At 47.9% G+C, this 16,194-nt stretch overlaps 1 protein-coding gene across 5 annotated transcripts in view; it reads left to right on the plus strand.

Annotated features, from left to right (window-relative positions):
• The window catches only part of TLE2 (TLE family member 2, transcriptional corepressor), a 32,073-nt gene that overhangs the window by 11,368 nt on the left and 4,511 nt on the right, over nt 1-16,194 (plus strand). For 4 of the 5 annotated variants that reach the window (XM_020794171.3, XM_072978186.2, XM_078378881.1 and 1 more), the window contains exons 7-17: nt 100-174; nt 311-506; nt 4,241-4,257; nt 6,091-6,192; nt 7,241-7,285; nt 7,599-7,739; nt 11,479-11,614; nt 12,003-12,163; nt 13,301-13,377; nt 14,329-14,578; nt 15,097-15,344. In XM_020794171.3, the coding sequence (XP_020649830.3) occupies nt 100-174; nt 311-506; nt 4,241-4,257; nt 6,091-6,192; nt 7,241-7,285; nt 7,599-7,739; nt 11,479-11,614; nt 12,003-12,163; nt 13,301-13,377; nt 14,329-14,578; nt 15,097-15,344 (1,448 nt within the window). The remainder of the gene's footprint in view (nt 1-99; nt 175-310; nt 507-4,240; nt 4,258-6,090; nt 6,193-7,240; nt 7,286-7,598; nt 7,740-11,478; nt 11,615-12,002; nt 12,164-13,300; nt 13,378-14,328; nt 14,579-15,096; nt 15,345-16,194) is intronic. The other variant, XM_072978185.2, reaches the window with a different exon arrangement.

A 16,194-nucleotide genomic window follows, 5' to 3' on the forward strand; every position in this document is an offset into this window, starting at 1 on the left:
AATGCAAAGCCAGCTAGGTACCATCAAACTAAAGTGTTCCTAAATTATTTCCTGACGAGTTTCTAATTTTTTTCCCCTGCCATGTTTCTTTCCGCTCAGCACCAACAACAGGTCTTGCAAGCTATGGATCGGGCCAAGCAGGTCACCATGGGGGAGCTGAACAGTGTTATTGGGGTGAGTGGCCTGATGCTGGAAAAAAAGGGGGGGGAAAGGTATGGCCCAGGGGATGTGAGTAGAGCCGTTTGACATTAACTGTGACTCACTCAGTTATTTTTGTGGGTCGAGGAACTTCTGTTATTTTTTTCTCCAGCAGCAGCAGCTCCAGCACCTCTCCCACCATGCCCCGCCCATCCCCTTGGCCCCTCACCCTTCGGGCTCTCAGACGCCCAGCCTGGCGGCCGTCAGCAGCGCCTCGGGGCTTCTGGCGCTCTCTGGGGTTCTGGCCGCCCAGGCCACGCTGGAGGCAAAGGACCACCGAGGCACGCAGGAGTCTGAAAATAATCGAGGTACGAATCGGGTTTGGCAAATTGGCTAAGGGGCAGGACGGTGTTTGGAGTTGGCGGGTCCTGAGTTCGAGTTCTAGGTGGACTGTAGCTCATGGGAGGGGCTCCTGGAATGAGCCTGGCTTCTCCCCCGTTTTGCATAGCTCCCTCTCCACACCTAATTTCCACAGCCTGGTAGGATGTTGTTATGGAAGGGTAGTGACTTATTTTGCATAGCCGCTCCCCTTTGTCTGCACCGTCCCTCCCCCTTTAGAATTTCAGCTCTTATTTGGGTTGGGAGAGGAAGCCGAGAACTAAGTTTTGATCTGGTCCTTTGTCCATCATCTGTTCATCTATCTATCTGTTTTGACTTTCGCTATCATTAATTTCTCCATCCATCTCTATCTCTTTTTATCTGTTTATCATCAAGTTGTCCACCTATCACCTAATTGAGATCTGTCGGTGATCTTCTTGTCCATCCACTGATCAATTTTGATGGATCTAATTCGCAATCTATAATCTATTTATCCACATCTATCAATTTCAATCCCACTCTTTTGGTCTATTTAACAGCTTGTCTATCAATTTTCATCCTTCATTTTTCTATAAATCATCTTGATCCATCATCTATTCATTCACTTATCAATTTTATTTATTTATTTATCATTTTGCTCTATCATCTATTTATCTACCTTCCTGTAAATTTTGATCTATTATTGTACCCATTTTTCCATTAATCATCTCAATCTATTATCTATTTATCCACTTTTCTATCTTCTTGATATATTTATACATTGATCTATTGGTTTTAATCTGTCTATCTACTTCATCAATTCTGATTTCTCTCTTTGGATCTACCATATATTTATCAACTTGTCTATCAATTTTCATTTATTAATCATTTTTCTATAAATCACCTTGATCTATCATCTATTCATCAACCAATTTTGATCTAGTAATTGATAATCTTGATCTATCATCTATTTATCCACTTATCTAACAATTTTGATCTATGTCTAAGCTATTTTATCCATCAATCATCTTGCTCTATCATTTATTTATCCACTTATCTGTCAATTTTGGTCTATTTATCACCTATTTGTCCTGGTATATATCAGTGTGGATGGATAGATGGATAGATAGGATAGATAGAAAGAGGGGGGGAGGGAGCTGCCTATCATCTGCTTATTCACTTATGTATCATCTTGATCTATCATCTGTTTAACTTTTTATGTATCTGTTTTGATCTGTCATCCATTTTTCCATTTCATCTATGTATCGTGAAAGATTGTTTTTATATCTGTCTGTCTGTCTGTCCCCCGGCCTGTCATCTTTATTGTTTGTGTGTTAAAAAGAGCTCTTTATGTTAAAAAAAAGAGGAGGGTGTCTGTGTGCAGCTGAGGGCTTTGCCCCAAAGTGCATACAGTCAATGTTGATCTGGAGGGGTGGGGGGAAGGCATGGGGGAGACACCACAGTGGGAGGAGGGGAGCAAAGGGCAGGCAGCTCAAAGATGATACCTCACCCCCACCCCCTGCCCGCTTCCTCACTCCGTTGCAGCTGTTCTTTTGGGCTGGAAAAGCGTAGCCACGAGGAAGGGAGATTTGCAAGGGACTAATGACGTTAATTCAATCTCTGCCATTCCGGAGAAGTCGAGACTATTTTTGAGCTGGGGGAGCAGCTGCCCCTCCGTTAATGGTGATCCGGGACAACCCACGGCATGGGGTGGCTGAATCAGGAGTGTTGGGACCCAACATGAAAATGGGTTTACCCATTTTACCCCCTCCCTCCAAAATGGGTGTCTATGGAGGGGGGGGGGAAAACACTTTGCATGTGGTCAGGAACACGCTTGTTTTTCTTTTCCCTTTTTCTTTTTGTCGGGAGCTAAGATCTGGCAGAAGAAAAGAAGGCGCCCTCGAATATTTTCCTGTCCTCTGGACCCCCTTGGTGGTCCAGGTCGGTTTGACTCTGGGGCAGAGCTTGGGGAAATTCATTTTTGGACTACAATTCCCATAATCCACCACTAAACATGTCTGGAGGAGAGTTGCAGTTCAAAAAAGTTGGCATGACCAAGTTGTGCTCTGGAGTAGCCTGTCCTGTCTTGTCATGGTACCGCGAGGACCTCTATGGTCCTCGGCAATGGGCCACGCTCACCAGGCTGATGGGAGTGGTAGTCCATCTTGTCAAGATCATGTCAGGCCCCTCCCTTGACATTATTGAATGAATTTCAAATATCTTTTCTAGAATGAAAAAGAACTGAAAATGAAAATGCAACTTTTCTGCCGTTGGCCTGGTTCCCAAGCTCTTAATTTGTAAAGAGTGCCAAATCTCTCATTTCCAGCAAACTCTCTTTATTTATTTCTGAAAGGATCTAGAACTCTGGACAGCAAAATATCTCACATCAGAGGCATTTACTGGATCAGATTCCTCAGCCCCTATGTTTGTCCCCTTGCCTGTACTGTATAGGAAAGGAGTGTTCCGAAACAGAACCAAATCTGGTAGAAACGTCTCTTAAATTTTTTTTAATGCCCAGGGCACAATGTCTTGAGCTTTCTGGGCAGAAAAACTTCCCCTTCGCTGGGGAATCTGAAGCAAGACCCAAACTGGACTAGATTCAAGGAGCCAAAACGGCATTTATTGGCAGCATGCGCCGGGAGATGGATGTGAAAGCTGGAGGCTTCCCAGCTCATGCATAAGGGACTTCAAACTGTTGTCCCTTATTACGCACGGCTTTGCGCGCAGGCTTGATCAAAGCCAAAGGGGTTTGGCAGTGTCTCTCCCCCCCCCCCCCCGGCTCTGGTTTAGAAAGCTTTCTTGGCTGCCGGATAACCTGGGAGCCTCTCCAGCTTCTCTTAGGCCACCTCTCTTTGGCAAACATCCCGGTTAATCTGGAGAAAAAAGAGAAGCGCTCGGGTCTTTTCCTTTGATCCCTTCCTCCTTCGAGACTTGGTGGCCTGGCAACGAAAGCCCCCAAAGGGGCATTCATGGGGCACAATCCTTCACACCTGGCCTTGTAAATGGCTTGGTCATCTATGGCGAGCAGGTTTCTCCAGGCGACCCGCCAGAGGGTCCCCCCAAAAGAAGATAGCGAATCTTAAGGAAGGTTCAAAACGGTGCGTCCTTACCAGACGTTGTTGAAAACACCATGATTTCTCACTCTTAGGGCTGATTGGAACTGCAGTAATCCCGAGAGCACCCTCCTGTTTCAGGATCACTCGTGATCATGTTGATAAGTGTGTGTTTATAAGACATGGTGGGATAAACACGCGCGTATTTAAAGGCGCCCACCCCTCTCAACAGTTTTTTAAACTGACCCCCAAAGGCTTTTGTCCTCATCTGCTAGACCAGGCGTAGGGCCTTTCAAATGTTATTGGACTAGAGATCCCAGCATCTCCTACCATGAGCTGTTCTGGTCTGGGGCTGATGGGAGCTGTGGTCCAGCAATAGCTGTGGGGGGGGATGACTCTGAGCTAGCCCTTGCCAGAGGTGGGATGAATACGCACCACGAAGTGGTACCTTTCTACCAATTCTGTGTTAGCAATCAAGAGCTATTAGCTTCACAAAAGACCCACCCAGGACAGAGACAAAATGGGCAGGGATTGGTTTTTTGAATCAATGCCGCTGCAGACGACAGGGACTGTTAGAACGAACGCCTGCTCGTTAACAGGAACAGAGTGGTTCTAATTAAATGTCTGCCTTTCTTTTTTCTTTTTTTTCCCTACAATCCTTCGGATGACACGGTGGGGTTGGCCTTTCCCAGAACCTACGTCTAGCCGGGTAAGACCTACTCAGATAGAAACTGGATATTATTTACTAACATCAAGACATGGAGGATGGATAGCCAGGTGTTAAGGTCTCTGTCTGCAGAGCCAGAGGGCTGGGAGTTGGAATCCCCCCCCCACGGTGCCTCTTTGAAAGGGGCTGGACTGGATGATCCCTTCCAACTCTCCAGTTAATGATAACGATTTAATGTCATTCTTTATCAAGGGAACGGGTTCCATACGGTTCCCTCTGGCTGGTGGCCACATCCCAGGGATTCATGTGGAGGTTTTCCCCAGCCTCAGCTTTCAGATGAGGAGAACTGAAGTGGGATTTAAAGCGTGATCAAGATCAGTGAGACACATTATTTCACCCCAAATGGGAAAGGGCCCTAGTCCTTATGGTTTTAAATAGAAATCAGAATTCCATTTGGTTGATCTCTTGGACCCCTGTTGGATTTGTATTTTTTTTAAAACCATTGAGATCAAGACCGGTTTGAGCTGGGCCAGACGATCAAAGTGGTTCTCAATGCATCAGGGTGAGAGCTATGAAGAAAACCGAAGTGCTATTAAAATAGGCATCCCGTTGTCTTGTAATCCCCTGTTTCCAAATGTTTTGTGATCCATGGAGACACTGTGCCCACCCGCCTGATCTTCAGCGGGTGGGGAAAGTAGAAGAGCTGATCTTCAAAACCCATTTTCCTGCTCTCCGTTTTCTGCTGCCGCAGCAGAGTGCATCTTCCTCCGGCAATGTGGAGGTTAAGGCTTGGGACATAAACAACCAGGCTTATTTTTGATGGGGATTTTCCACTGCTGTCATGCCTCATTATCCCCTCTGCACCCCCTTCAAAAGGGGCAGGGTGAGATTCTTTTCGAGTTCCAGGGTTGAGCTGGAGTTATCCAACTGTGTTTTAATTTCAGTTGCTGTACAAACATTTTCTGGGCGTCAGGCATTGCTTGCAGAGAGGCCCGCCCTGTGAATGAGCACAGCTAGAGGGAGGGAAGGAGCAGCTTTAATTGCCCATAATTTTTTAAAAAATGTGTCTAGCCCCTATGAAGGAACAGGCATGCTTCAGGTTGTGCGTTTGGACAAGTCTCACATTCCAACTTGAATCGGCTTGATTTGGACCTTGTATGGGGTCTGGATCAAAGTGGATTGGCCGGAATAAGGGAGTACAAATTGAATCAAACAGAGCATGAATTGCTTCTGCCTGTTTCTGCCTATGAGGTTATTATTATTATTTTATTCAGAAAGCAAAATGTAAGAGCGCTTGGTAAGCAAATCCCAGAAGTTATCTGTCTGAAATCTAGCATGTCCTCTCTCGTCTTTAGGATCTGGTATGTCTCCAAGTTTCCTTTAAATCAGAGCAAACCAAGCAAGCCATAACCATTTTTAATTTCCAATGCTTTGACTTTAGAAATAAATATTAGTTTTGTTCTGGAGCATGAAAGGAAAGGGTCGAAATACAGATCCCTCTGGATCCAGTTGGGACCCAGGTCTGAATCTGCTCCAGATTGAGCGGCCAACCTTTTCAGCCCAGCTATAAGGTATCTGCTTTTGGGGGCCTGGCTGGCGTGATGCCTAGACAGACGTAAGAGTCACTTCAAGGGAAATCACTCCCCATAAAGCAGCGCTTCCCATGTGATCAGGTGCACCCTTTTGCAGTTGTGTGATCATGCCTCCCCTTTCTGCCCCCTGTTTTCAGAGCGCCTGGTGCAGGAAGCATAGAACTGGTTATTTGTATCAGCCTGACCAATCCACCTTCCCTCACATGTTTGCTATGTAGGTGTTGGTATGTGCTTAGCTTGGCACTTAGGTAATGTACCCTTCTCTTATTTCTAAAAACCAAAGAGCAACTCAGCCTCTCCTCCTGAGAGTTTGCGTGAGGAGGAACCGCTGGACGGCGCTGGAGCGAAGCGCAAGCAAGACGGGAAAGAAGAGGCGGGACGTTACGTAAGGATCCCTTTTCCCCTTGAACCTGGAACAGGTCTCCGAGTTTTACGGGGTTTGCTGTTTTGGCACGTTTTGTCCGGCCAGAAACTTGACGGGCCAAAATCTTGTTGGTCTAAATTTGTGTCGCCAGTTTGTGCCGGTAAAATTCAATATAAATAAATTGAAAGATTCCTACCCCACTCCCCGTTTTGGGATCCGAGGCTCACTTAAAGCTGCCTTTGGGAGCCTTGGAATGGTGAGGGACGGGAGCCTTTAACGGGTTGCCGCTGCCAGGATTGGGGCCGAAACTAACCCGACTGGACAGATACAGTGGGGCGTCGTTGTTGGAGAGTGACTGACCTGGAGAAACTTGGGTTGAAATTTCCATCTCCTGTGAAGCCTGGCTGGGTTGCTCTCTTGCTCTCTACCTGGCAGGGCTGTTGTGCGGAAAAGATGGAGAGGGAGGGAAAATGCAGTACGAGAGGATGGGTCTTGTCTCGCTGTCACTGATATGAGACAATCTAGACTTTGTTATGGGATGCAGAGGCAGATAAACTTCCAATTCTTTTGAGAACTCGGTTTCATCCCCAGAAATCCGGAAGTGGGCTTACAGTTGGGTACTTTAAAAAAGAGAGGCTCCCAAAGGAACTTCTGTCTGAGCCAGCAACATTTTCTTGGCTTTTTCCAAATCAGAGCCCCTCGCCTGGTTTTCCTCCTTTTTCTTCTGTTGTTCTGTGCAGGAATCCACTCAGTCCTGCACAGTTTCACGCATCCCATGCAGGAGTGAGACTGTCCTGTGCAGGAATTGTAAGAATCTTGCATCTTTGGACATTCCTGTCGGGGAAAAAAAAGTGGGGGAAGGGCTGCAAAATGTTTGTGAAATCCTGTGAGAGTTCCCAAAGGGAAAAGAAAATTCTGGCAGACTGTTTGCCATGTATCGAAAAACAACAACAAAAACAACCCCCAAAAAATACCGAAAAGGGGATTTTATTTTCTCTGCTTCTCTCCAAGAGGGAAAAGCTGCTAATCATAGCTTTCATCGGCTTTGCCTGTTGTGTTTGTTTTGCAGGAAAGCGACGGGGAGAAAAGCGATTACAACCTGGTGGTGGATGAGGTGCGTGTCGGGGTGGGCGTCCGGGTTTCGCTCCGAGCTGGAGGCGAGAGCGTCTCTGTCTCTCTCTGTCTCTCTCTCTCTCTCTTTCCCCAAGGAGTAGGATTAAATTATGCAAAGACAGTCAGATGTGGGAGAGCACATTTGCATAATTTATGCAGGTTGGAGAGTTCAGTGCTGTTTTTTTCCCCTCCCAACCTCAAGCAGAGTTGGGTTTCTTAAAGCAAGGAAGGGTGGAATAACAGAACGGTTTGGGGAGGGGGTCACTTGGGCCTCTGTGTCTATTCCTGCAAACCGTGTTGCATTTCCTGCACAGGATCCCCCGTCCGAGCACAGCAGCCCGGCCTGCACATCCGCCGTCAAACTCCTGCCTGGCCGTCGGGATATTCCGGACAGCCCGGCTTCGCTGGCTTCCAGCCGGAGCGCCACCCCGCTCAAAGGAAAGGAACAGAACGCGGTAAGCGCTCAGCAGCGCTGAATGTCCAAATTGAGGCTGTTCCTCTCTCGTCCGCTTCCTTCTGTTTTGCGTTGTGCATCATTAGCCCTGTTGTGAGACAAAGAGACACGGTGGTATCAGGCAGCAAATGTCTGGAGGCGGTAAAGAAACAGATGGAGAAAGCTAGGGATGGGTCTTTTGGATCTTCTGGACTACAAAAACCATAATTCTCCATTTCGGGGTATTCTGCCTGACAGACATAGGGATGCCTCAATGTGTCTCACTTGGAGGGAAAAGCAATCACGTTGTGCTAGGCCTAACTTTGAGGCTGAACCAGGCCTAGCTCTGTCCAAGCTTCCTATTCGGAAACAAAAATTTCCCAGCTAGCCCTGGGGCAGGAACAGGAAGCTTCGGTGGAGCTCGGCCTCAGAGCCTTTCAGTTTAGGCTTTTCTCCCAGGTGAGCCACACTGAGTTGTTTATAAGGTGTCTATAAGGGATGTAGGATTCCCCAGACAGAGGATTATGGGGTTTGTAGTCCAACCCCCTCCCCAATCCCATCCCTAGAGGAAGCTTGTGCACCGCATGCCTTCAAGAATCAAGATAAATGCTTTCTCGTTGTCACTCTTCAGACACTGGCAATGACAGGTTAGTTTTAACATATTAGCATTTTAAATAGTTACTTTTCCATTCAAGGACAGGACAAGGAAGCTGATGTGTCTGGTTTCAAAACATAACTTTGTGAAAAGGATGCCGAACGTTTCCTTTCAAATTTTTGTTTTTCACAGCTTAGAAGGCGCATCTCTTACTTGCCTTCCCGTAGAATATACGAGTAACCCTTTACGTGAAATCTAACACCTTATGCCCGGGCTGAGTTGCAGAAAGATTTAGCTGCCAGATTTACTTTCGACTCGGGCAGCAAAAAGCCTTGTTCTACAATAGGAACATGAGGCTGGATAGCCAGACCTGGTCAGATTTGTTACGATCACAGAACAGATCCTCCACACACAGCAGCTGCCTGTCTTCGATTGCGAGATGCTGAGGACTAGGAACGCAGGAAGGCTGTTTTCCCGGCTTCTGGGATTCCCATTGAGACCTCCGGTTGCCTGGCATGAGAGCAGAATGCCGGATTAAAGACACCCCGGGCCAGATCCAGCTTGGGGTTGTACTTTACAGAATTATATTGCGATTGTGAAGTAGCACCTCCATTTCCAGGAGCAGTCTACCTCAGTTTCCTAACGGCTGGGAATTTGCAACGCAGGAAGGCTGTTGCCTCCACGTTTCCCTGGTGGGTTTCCCGTTCCTCCCGTTGCCATTTTCCAGCATCCAAACACCGCCCCCCCCTTTGCCCAACGCCTCTCCTTTGCTTCTCTTCTTCCATCACCCGCCTCTGCCCCCCCAACCCGCCTTGTTCTGCTCCAGTCCGTGGCACGGTGCCCACCAGGGACTTGTGAAGTCCTCTGAGGATTTTAATGTATAATTAATTGCTATTAGTGCCAGCTTGTGGGGTGGCGCGGGAGGGAGGGAGGGAGGGGAGAGATTACCAGAGAGGGGGGACTCTCCGGTCTAGGCGGGTCATCTGGGCAAGGGGCAACCATTAGCCAAACGGAGGGCACAGGAGTGTTGATCTTTTTCTTTTCTTTAAAAAAGCATGTCTTTGGAGTTTCACTCTCCCGTCCCTTCTGCCTCTCTCTTTATCTCTTCCATTTGGCTGCTTTTATGAATCCCCCTGGGTTCTCCTGTCCTCTTTTTTTTTCCCCCGTCTCTCCCTCCCTTCTTTTCCCTTTATGACTGAAATTGTGCACGTGCGCGCACACACACACACACACACACACACACACACACACACACACACACACACACACACACACACACACACACACACACACACACACACACACACACACACACACACACACACACACACACACACACACACACGGAGAGGGAGGGAGGGAGAGAGAGAGAGAGAGATGTGCAAACTCTATCGATTGTCTAGAAAACTGCCAAGATAGCTGGATTGAAACATCAGAGTGAGCAGGAAAAGCATTATTGATTCGTTCGGGGGGGGGGGGAACTCTTCAGCCAAGGCTCGGGAGAAAAAGCTTTCCAGGTCTCCGGTGGACGGAAGGACGGGTCAATGCAGCACCCTCTTCCACTTGTGGGGGAACAGTTGGATCAGGATTAGCCGATTTCCTAACCCTGCCGAAGAAGGACCCACCCTTTAAGGCAGCATTGAGATATTCATTCATTCATTCTTCCTTCCTTTCTTCCTTCCATTATATATATGCTGCTTTTCTCCCTTTATGGGACCCAAGGCGGCTCACAACAGATAAAACTATAAAACAAACACAGTTTTAAAATTCTATATACTGTAAATATCATCTTTAAAAATACACCAATGAAGCCGATACTGTATTAACATTCGAAAGCAAGATGACAAACTCTTTGAAAACATTTGAGATGGGAAGCTTTTAATCTTCACCTCTGCAGGCCGAGCCGTTCCTCTGGAAGGAAAACCTGAATGTGCATAATTGAAGAGGGAGAAAATCCTGGCCCCTTCCTCCGTATACTGTTGGCCTACAAATCCCATCGTCTTAAACCCTCCAGCGGTGCCCAGTTCTAAAAACTGGAAATCCCAAACGGAGATCCACGTTTCCTGCCCTGGGCGTACAGCGTTTTCTGGGTTGCTTTGAGCAAAGCTTGGATCAGTTCCTTTTCTTTATGAACCCGTAACTTCGGGAATTAGTCAATCATCATGGCCTACAAACCCCAAAATCCACCCAACCCGACGCCGAGAGAGGCCCGGAAAGAAAGAACAAGAAACCGGGCCTTCTCGGCAGTGGCCCCTTGGCTCTGAAACAGCCTCCCAACAGAAATTCGTCTGGCACCCTCGCTGGATGTTTTTAAAAACCATTTGAAAACATGGCTTTTCGGGCAGGCTTTCCCTCCAGTCAACTAAACTGATCTTTACTTTTCTTTAATCTTTCCATCTTGGCAAGGATTTATATAATTGTTAAAATTTTTGATGTTTTAAATGTTTTTAAGATGTTGTTTGCTATGTTTTTATGTATGTAAGCCACCCCGAGTAGACCTTGTCTAGGGGGTGGGGTAAAAATCAAATAAAAGTAAAGTAACGTAAACGCTCTATAGCCAGAGTGTCTACAAGCAGAGGGGCTGCTGAGTGTTGGAGGTTGCCGGTAATCCAGAAAAATAAGATTTTTCCAAGGGCCTTTCTTGACACTAGGAAAGTGGCAGAGGGCAGGTTGGTGACCAAAAACCACATTGCAGAACCTCCTTGGACTAGTACAGTCTACCCCTGATTTATAGTCCAAAAGAGGAAGGGTACAGCTACATGATAAAGTCAAATGTCATCCTCAAGCTGTGTTTTCAAGGGGCCGGCCTTTTAGCCGAAGCTCACTGCTGGCCGTTTGTTCCCTTTGAATGTCCTAATGTTCGATGAAAGCCCTTCCCTGGATTCGGATCTTCCCTGGCATTCAAAGCGCGGCGCATTTTGGGAAGTCGTGATTCTTGTGAGCGGCTCCGAGCGGCCCAGAAATTAGCCAGACTTGCTTACACTAGTATCTCGGCTCTGGCTCCAGGGAGTCAGAGATACTGCTCCTGATTATGGAGGTTCTATTTGGATGTCATGGCTTGGGAAAGATGTCCCACAAAAAAAATTGTGTCTGTCCCGAACCTTCCTTAATATTTGGGGGTGTGGGGAGGATTGTGGTTTTTTTTAAAGCTGTCTTTCCCTTTCAGAACGATGCTAGCGCTGCTGTTTGTAAGCCGGCCAGCTTGTCTCCACCTCACGGCTCCCTGACCCCGGGGCCAGGGCCGAGCTGCACCCACCAGATCCAACAGATCACCTCTAAACCGACTACTACAGACACCATCAGTAAGTGACCCACCCAGGCAAGAGGGCTTTAACATTTCCCTGCCAATTTGGACTACAACCCCCATCGTTCCCCAGCTGATGATGGGAGCTATAATGACAGCCTTCGGAGTGGGGGCTCCAAAGGCTGGATTGAGCGAATGGGTTGGGACATGGGCCGAGAGGAGCCTAGGCGGGTGTCCTGAATCCACCGTGAATTGCAATTTAATTATCCATGATTGCCCTTTTTATTTATTCCAACAATACGCTGATCATTGTCATTTTTATTACTGTAATCCCCACCTGGGATGGGAAGGGATGCTTGGAGGAATCAGGTCCGTTTTGCTAAAAAAAGATATTCATGGCTTCCCCCTCCCCCTCTCGCCCTTCCTTTCCTCCCTTCCTACCTGAGCACTCCGAAGCCCACTCAGCTTGACAAGTTCCTACGCTTCCTCTTTTGGCCTCGTGCCCCATGCGGCGCTCAACGGAGAACTCCCCGCGCCCAGCTCCTACGTCAGCATCCACCTCTCCCCCCAGATCGGCGGGACCGTGATGTACGGACGCTCCCCGGTGGTAAGGGTTAGGGTCTTGGGTGATCTCTCGGTTTGAGCCACGGTCGGAAATGTGGCGTTTTCTCCCTGTTTTGGACTCTCTTTATCTCACCAATTTCATTTGGGACAGACTGGACGAAGCCTCCAAACCGGACCATCCCACCGGAGTTTGGAAAGAACACGTTAGATTTCACGTATTCATGTCAAAAGGGTGACTTTTGTACAAAACGGCAGGAACGCCTCTGTCTTTTTAAAAAAAAAAACAACAGCGATATGAGACAGGCGTTAAAATGTTTAAAATGGGAGGCCCCAGTCCTCATTGATCTGAATCTAGAAGCGTGTCTAAATAAAAGGGATACCCAGGGCAGTTTAGGGGCTAGAGTGACAGGGTGAGGGTTCGAATCCACGCTCAGCCATTGGACCTCACTGGGGGTGTGGAATTGGGGAAACCACTCCTTAAGTATAGCACTTACCTTTATGGTTGATGTCAGTGGGTCCTGATCTGATGACAAATAGCAATAAAAAATTTAACAATTTCCATAATAATAACATCAGAATCTGCCTTACCCCTTCTGGCTCCTCTATATTGCCAGCTGTATTCAAGAGGGACCCTCCAAGGTTTTAGGACATTTCCCATCACCCCCAAACCTCATCCTGTTTTAGCTAGGGGTGTCCAGAATGCATATCCAGTTATAATCATCTTAGAATTGCAGAACTGGAAGGGACCCCTAAGGATCATCCAGTCCAGCCTCTGTCAGGGAGGCCCAGTGGGGAATTCGAACTCCCAACCTCTGGCTCCACCACCAGAGACTTCAACCCCTGAACTCTCTGGCCGTTCCAGTTCTGTATACTCAGCTTATATCACACCATTAACTTACCATCCCGCACCAAAATATGAGCAAAGATGCTAGTCCTCCTCGTTCAAAACCCAGAGGTGATTTTTTACATCCCAACTTTGCCCCGTACCAAGCTGGGCTATTTTTCTATCTAGTCTAGGTTTGATCTATTCACGTGGATAGCAGGTCTCCTGAAAAAATGGTCTTTGGGACCGTTGACCCTGGGAGACACAACCTTCATTACGGAAGCTTGAGGTAAACACTACCCTTGATCCAAAGCTGTCGGCCACAAACATCTGTCTCTCTCTTTGCTGTCCCCACAGGTTGCCTTTGAAACACACCCGCATTTGCGCGGCTCAGCCGTCTCTGCCTCCCTGCCTCCTGTTCCCGGCGGCAAGCCGTAAGTACTGTGCTGCTGCTGAGCGACCTGCCAGGGAAGGAAGCCGACATTTTGTCAGGTGCTTTTGATGTGGCTGAGCAAACTCAACCCATATGGCTTGTGGTTTGCCTTTGACTGATCACCTGTCCACCAATTTATTTAAAACACAGTGGTGGAACAGGCAGGGTGCTTTGCAACCTCTTTACTTAGGCAACCTTTTGACCTTGGGGGGGGCTAACAACCCCAACCATCTGCCTTTATTTCTTGCTGTATTGCCATCGGATCTCTACCACTTTGGGTTTTTTCCAAAGACTCCTGAAATCCTTTAAAGCCTGCATTTCCTTCCTGCCCATCCCGCCTGCAATGTCCACCCAGAGTCCTCTTCCTGTGCATGAATCCACCTCCTATACCTTACTGCTCCTCATTCCTGGAACCCTATGGATTTCTGGCTCCTTTGAATGCCTCTGTCTGCTTCACTCCCCCCCCTTCCTTATTTGTTGACTTCTGAAACTTCACAAATTGTTGGACTAAGCCTATCGTGTTTTCCCTTTATACCCAGAACTCTTCCCACTAATCCTACAGGTCTCTCCGGCACCCTGAAATGGCTTTTCCTGCTCTTCCGCGCTCCCCATAAACCCCTGAACCCGTTTCCAATCCATCTAATGTTAGACTGCCTTTTCGAAACCGTGTTCAAATGTCTGCATTTTTTGCACAGTTAATTTCTCACACACCAGCTGTAGACGCACTGTCCCCGTTCAGCTCTTCCTGCTTCTGCATCCATCCATTTCTTCCCCTCTTCAAGTTTAGATGGCAGACGCTTTGGGGCAGAGACCTCTCCTTGAAATCCTGCTTCATGTGCCTTATTGCATGGGTAGCGCTCTAAGCATCGTTGGCGACGAGTTAAGAGCTGACGTGTTTTTTCCAAGCTCTGCACACCATTTGCTGTCTAAATTGCTGATTCTGATTCGACAGGGCATACTCCTTCCATGTGAGCGCCGACGGGCAGATGCAGCCGGTCCCTTTCCCGCCCGACGCCCTCATCGGCACCGGCATCCCCCGGCACGCCCGCCAGCTCCACACCCTGAATCACGGCGAGGTAGTCTGCGCCGTCACCATCAGCAACTCCACCCAGCACGTCTACACGGGCGGAAAGGGATGCGTGAAGGTGTGGGACGTGGCGCAGCCAGGCCCCAAAACCCCAGTGGCTCAGCTTGATTGCCTGGTATGTATGGGGAGGAAAAGAGAAATCGATCTGCCTTTTCAGGGGCATTTGATTCTCGCTTCATTCCTTCTTTTCTCCTTCAAATACACACATTGAGGTGTTTTTTTTAATCACCCTTTCAAACGCTCCATGCATCAAACGTTGGTGTGCAAAAAGCACTGGATAAATTCCATTTCTCTTGACTTCGGAAACATTCCGGAGGAAAGCCACTGAGGCTGAGTTTTAGTCCGAACTTTTAAAAGCAAGCCCTTGTCTCTGGATCTCCTGCAACATCCATGCCAAAGCAGTGATGGCTGTTTTGCATTTTTCCAGTGGGAGAAAGATTAGGAATGTACACGTTGGAGCCATGCCAGAAATCCAATTGGGTGGGCCCCGATCACGCTAAAATAAATTGGGTGCTTATTTAAAATTAGCCTTTTAAAGTGTTGTTCTGGTTTAAGATTCTAGTGTGGATTTTTTGTGTGTGTGTGCTGATTTTTCTGTTCTCTTTAGTTGTTGTTTTTTTTAAATCTTACCAGAACCGAGAGAACTACATCCGGTCCTGTAAGCTCCTCCCGGATGGTCGGAGCCTTATCGTCGGCGGGGAAGCCAGCACCCTCTCCATCTGGGACCTGGCGGCGCCGACACCCCGGATCAAGGCGGAGCTGACCTCCTCGGCCCCCGCCTGCTACGCCTTGGCCATCAGCCCGGACGCCAAGGTCTGCTTCTCCTGCTGCAGCGACGGCAACATCGTGGTGTGGGACCTCCAGAACCAGACGATGGTCAGGTGAGATACGTGACTCAGAATTAAAACACACACACACACACACACACACACACACACACACACACACACACACACACACACACACACACACACACACACACACACACACACACACACACACACACACACACACACACACACAGAGAGAGAGGTCTTATGTTCAGCCTGGAAGGGGGAACTAGTTTCAACCACCAGATCACAAACCCCCCAGTATCTCAGGTTTATAATCCCAAGAGAGAATTTTTCCAGTCGTCGGTCTTCATCTAGCTTTAGAGAGGGTACTACGAATACCATAATTTCCCATTCTGGAAGTTCTGGTTGACAGGCGGACGCCCGACCGAGTGTGGCTCACCTGGGGAGAAAGGCCTCAACTGAAGAGCTCTGAGGCTGAGCTAGGCTTAAACTCCGTCCAAGCTTCTCAGATCTTGGATTTCAGGCCGGGCCTGCGTTGTACGAAATACTGGCTGAAATTCTGTTCTGGCTGGTAAAAGGTAAAGCTACATCTGGGGAACCATGCAGGTCTTTACACTTGGGGAGTCCAAATTGTGCAGTTGATTACACAACTGGTCAGACAGTGCAAGGCATGACTGTTGTGCCCACCTGCAGGACACTTTTGTGAATATTACTCCCACTTCAGCATTATTTTCATTGCAGAGTTTTGAATTTCTGGTAAGATCCCTTTGGCTACGCAACACACAGAGACTCACAGAGGACAAAACCGTCAAGTTCCCCAGATAGTCCACCTCTCCCTGCAAGGCAGCCTGCAAGGGTGTAGAAACTCCCAAGAATTTTTTTCCCTACTGCAACTAAGAATTATGTAGGCGTAGGTGTGCAACAGGATCCCAGCCGT

Source organism: Pogona vitticeps, chromosome 7 (genome assembly GCF_051106095.1).
Source record: "Pogona vitticeps strain Pit_001003342236 chromosome 7, PviZW2.1, whole genome shotgun sequence".
Lineage (NCBI taxonomy): Eukaryota > Metazoa > Chordata > Lepidosauria > Squamata > Agamidae > Pogona > Pogona vitticeps.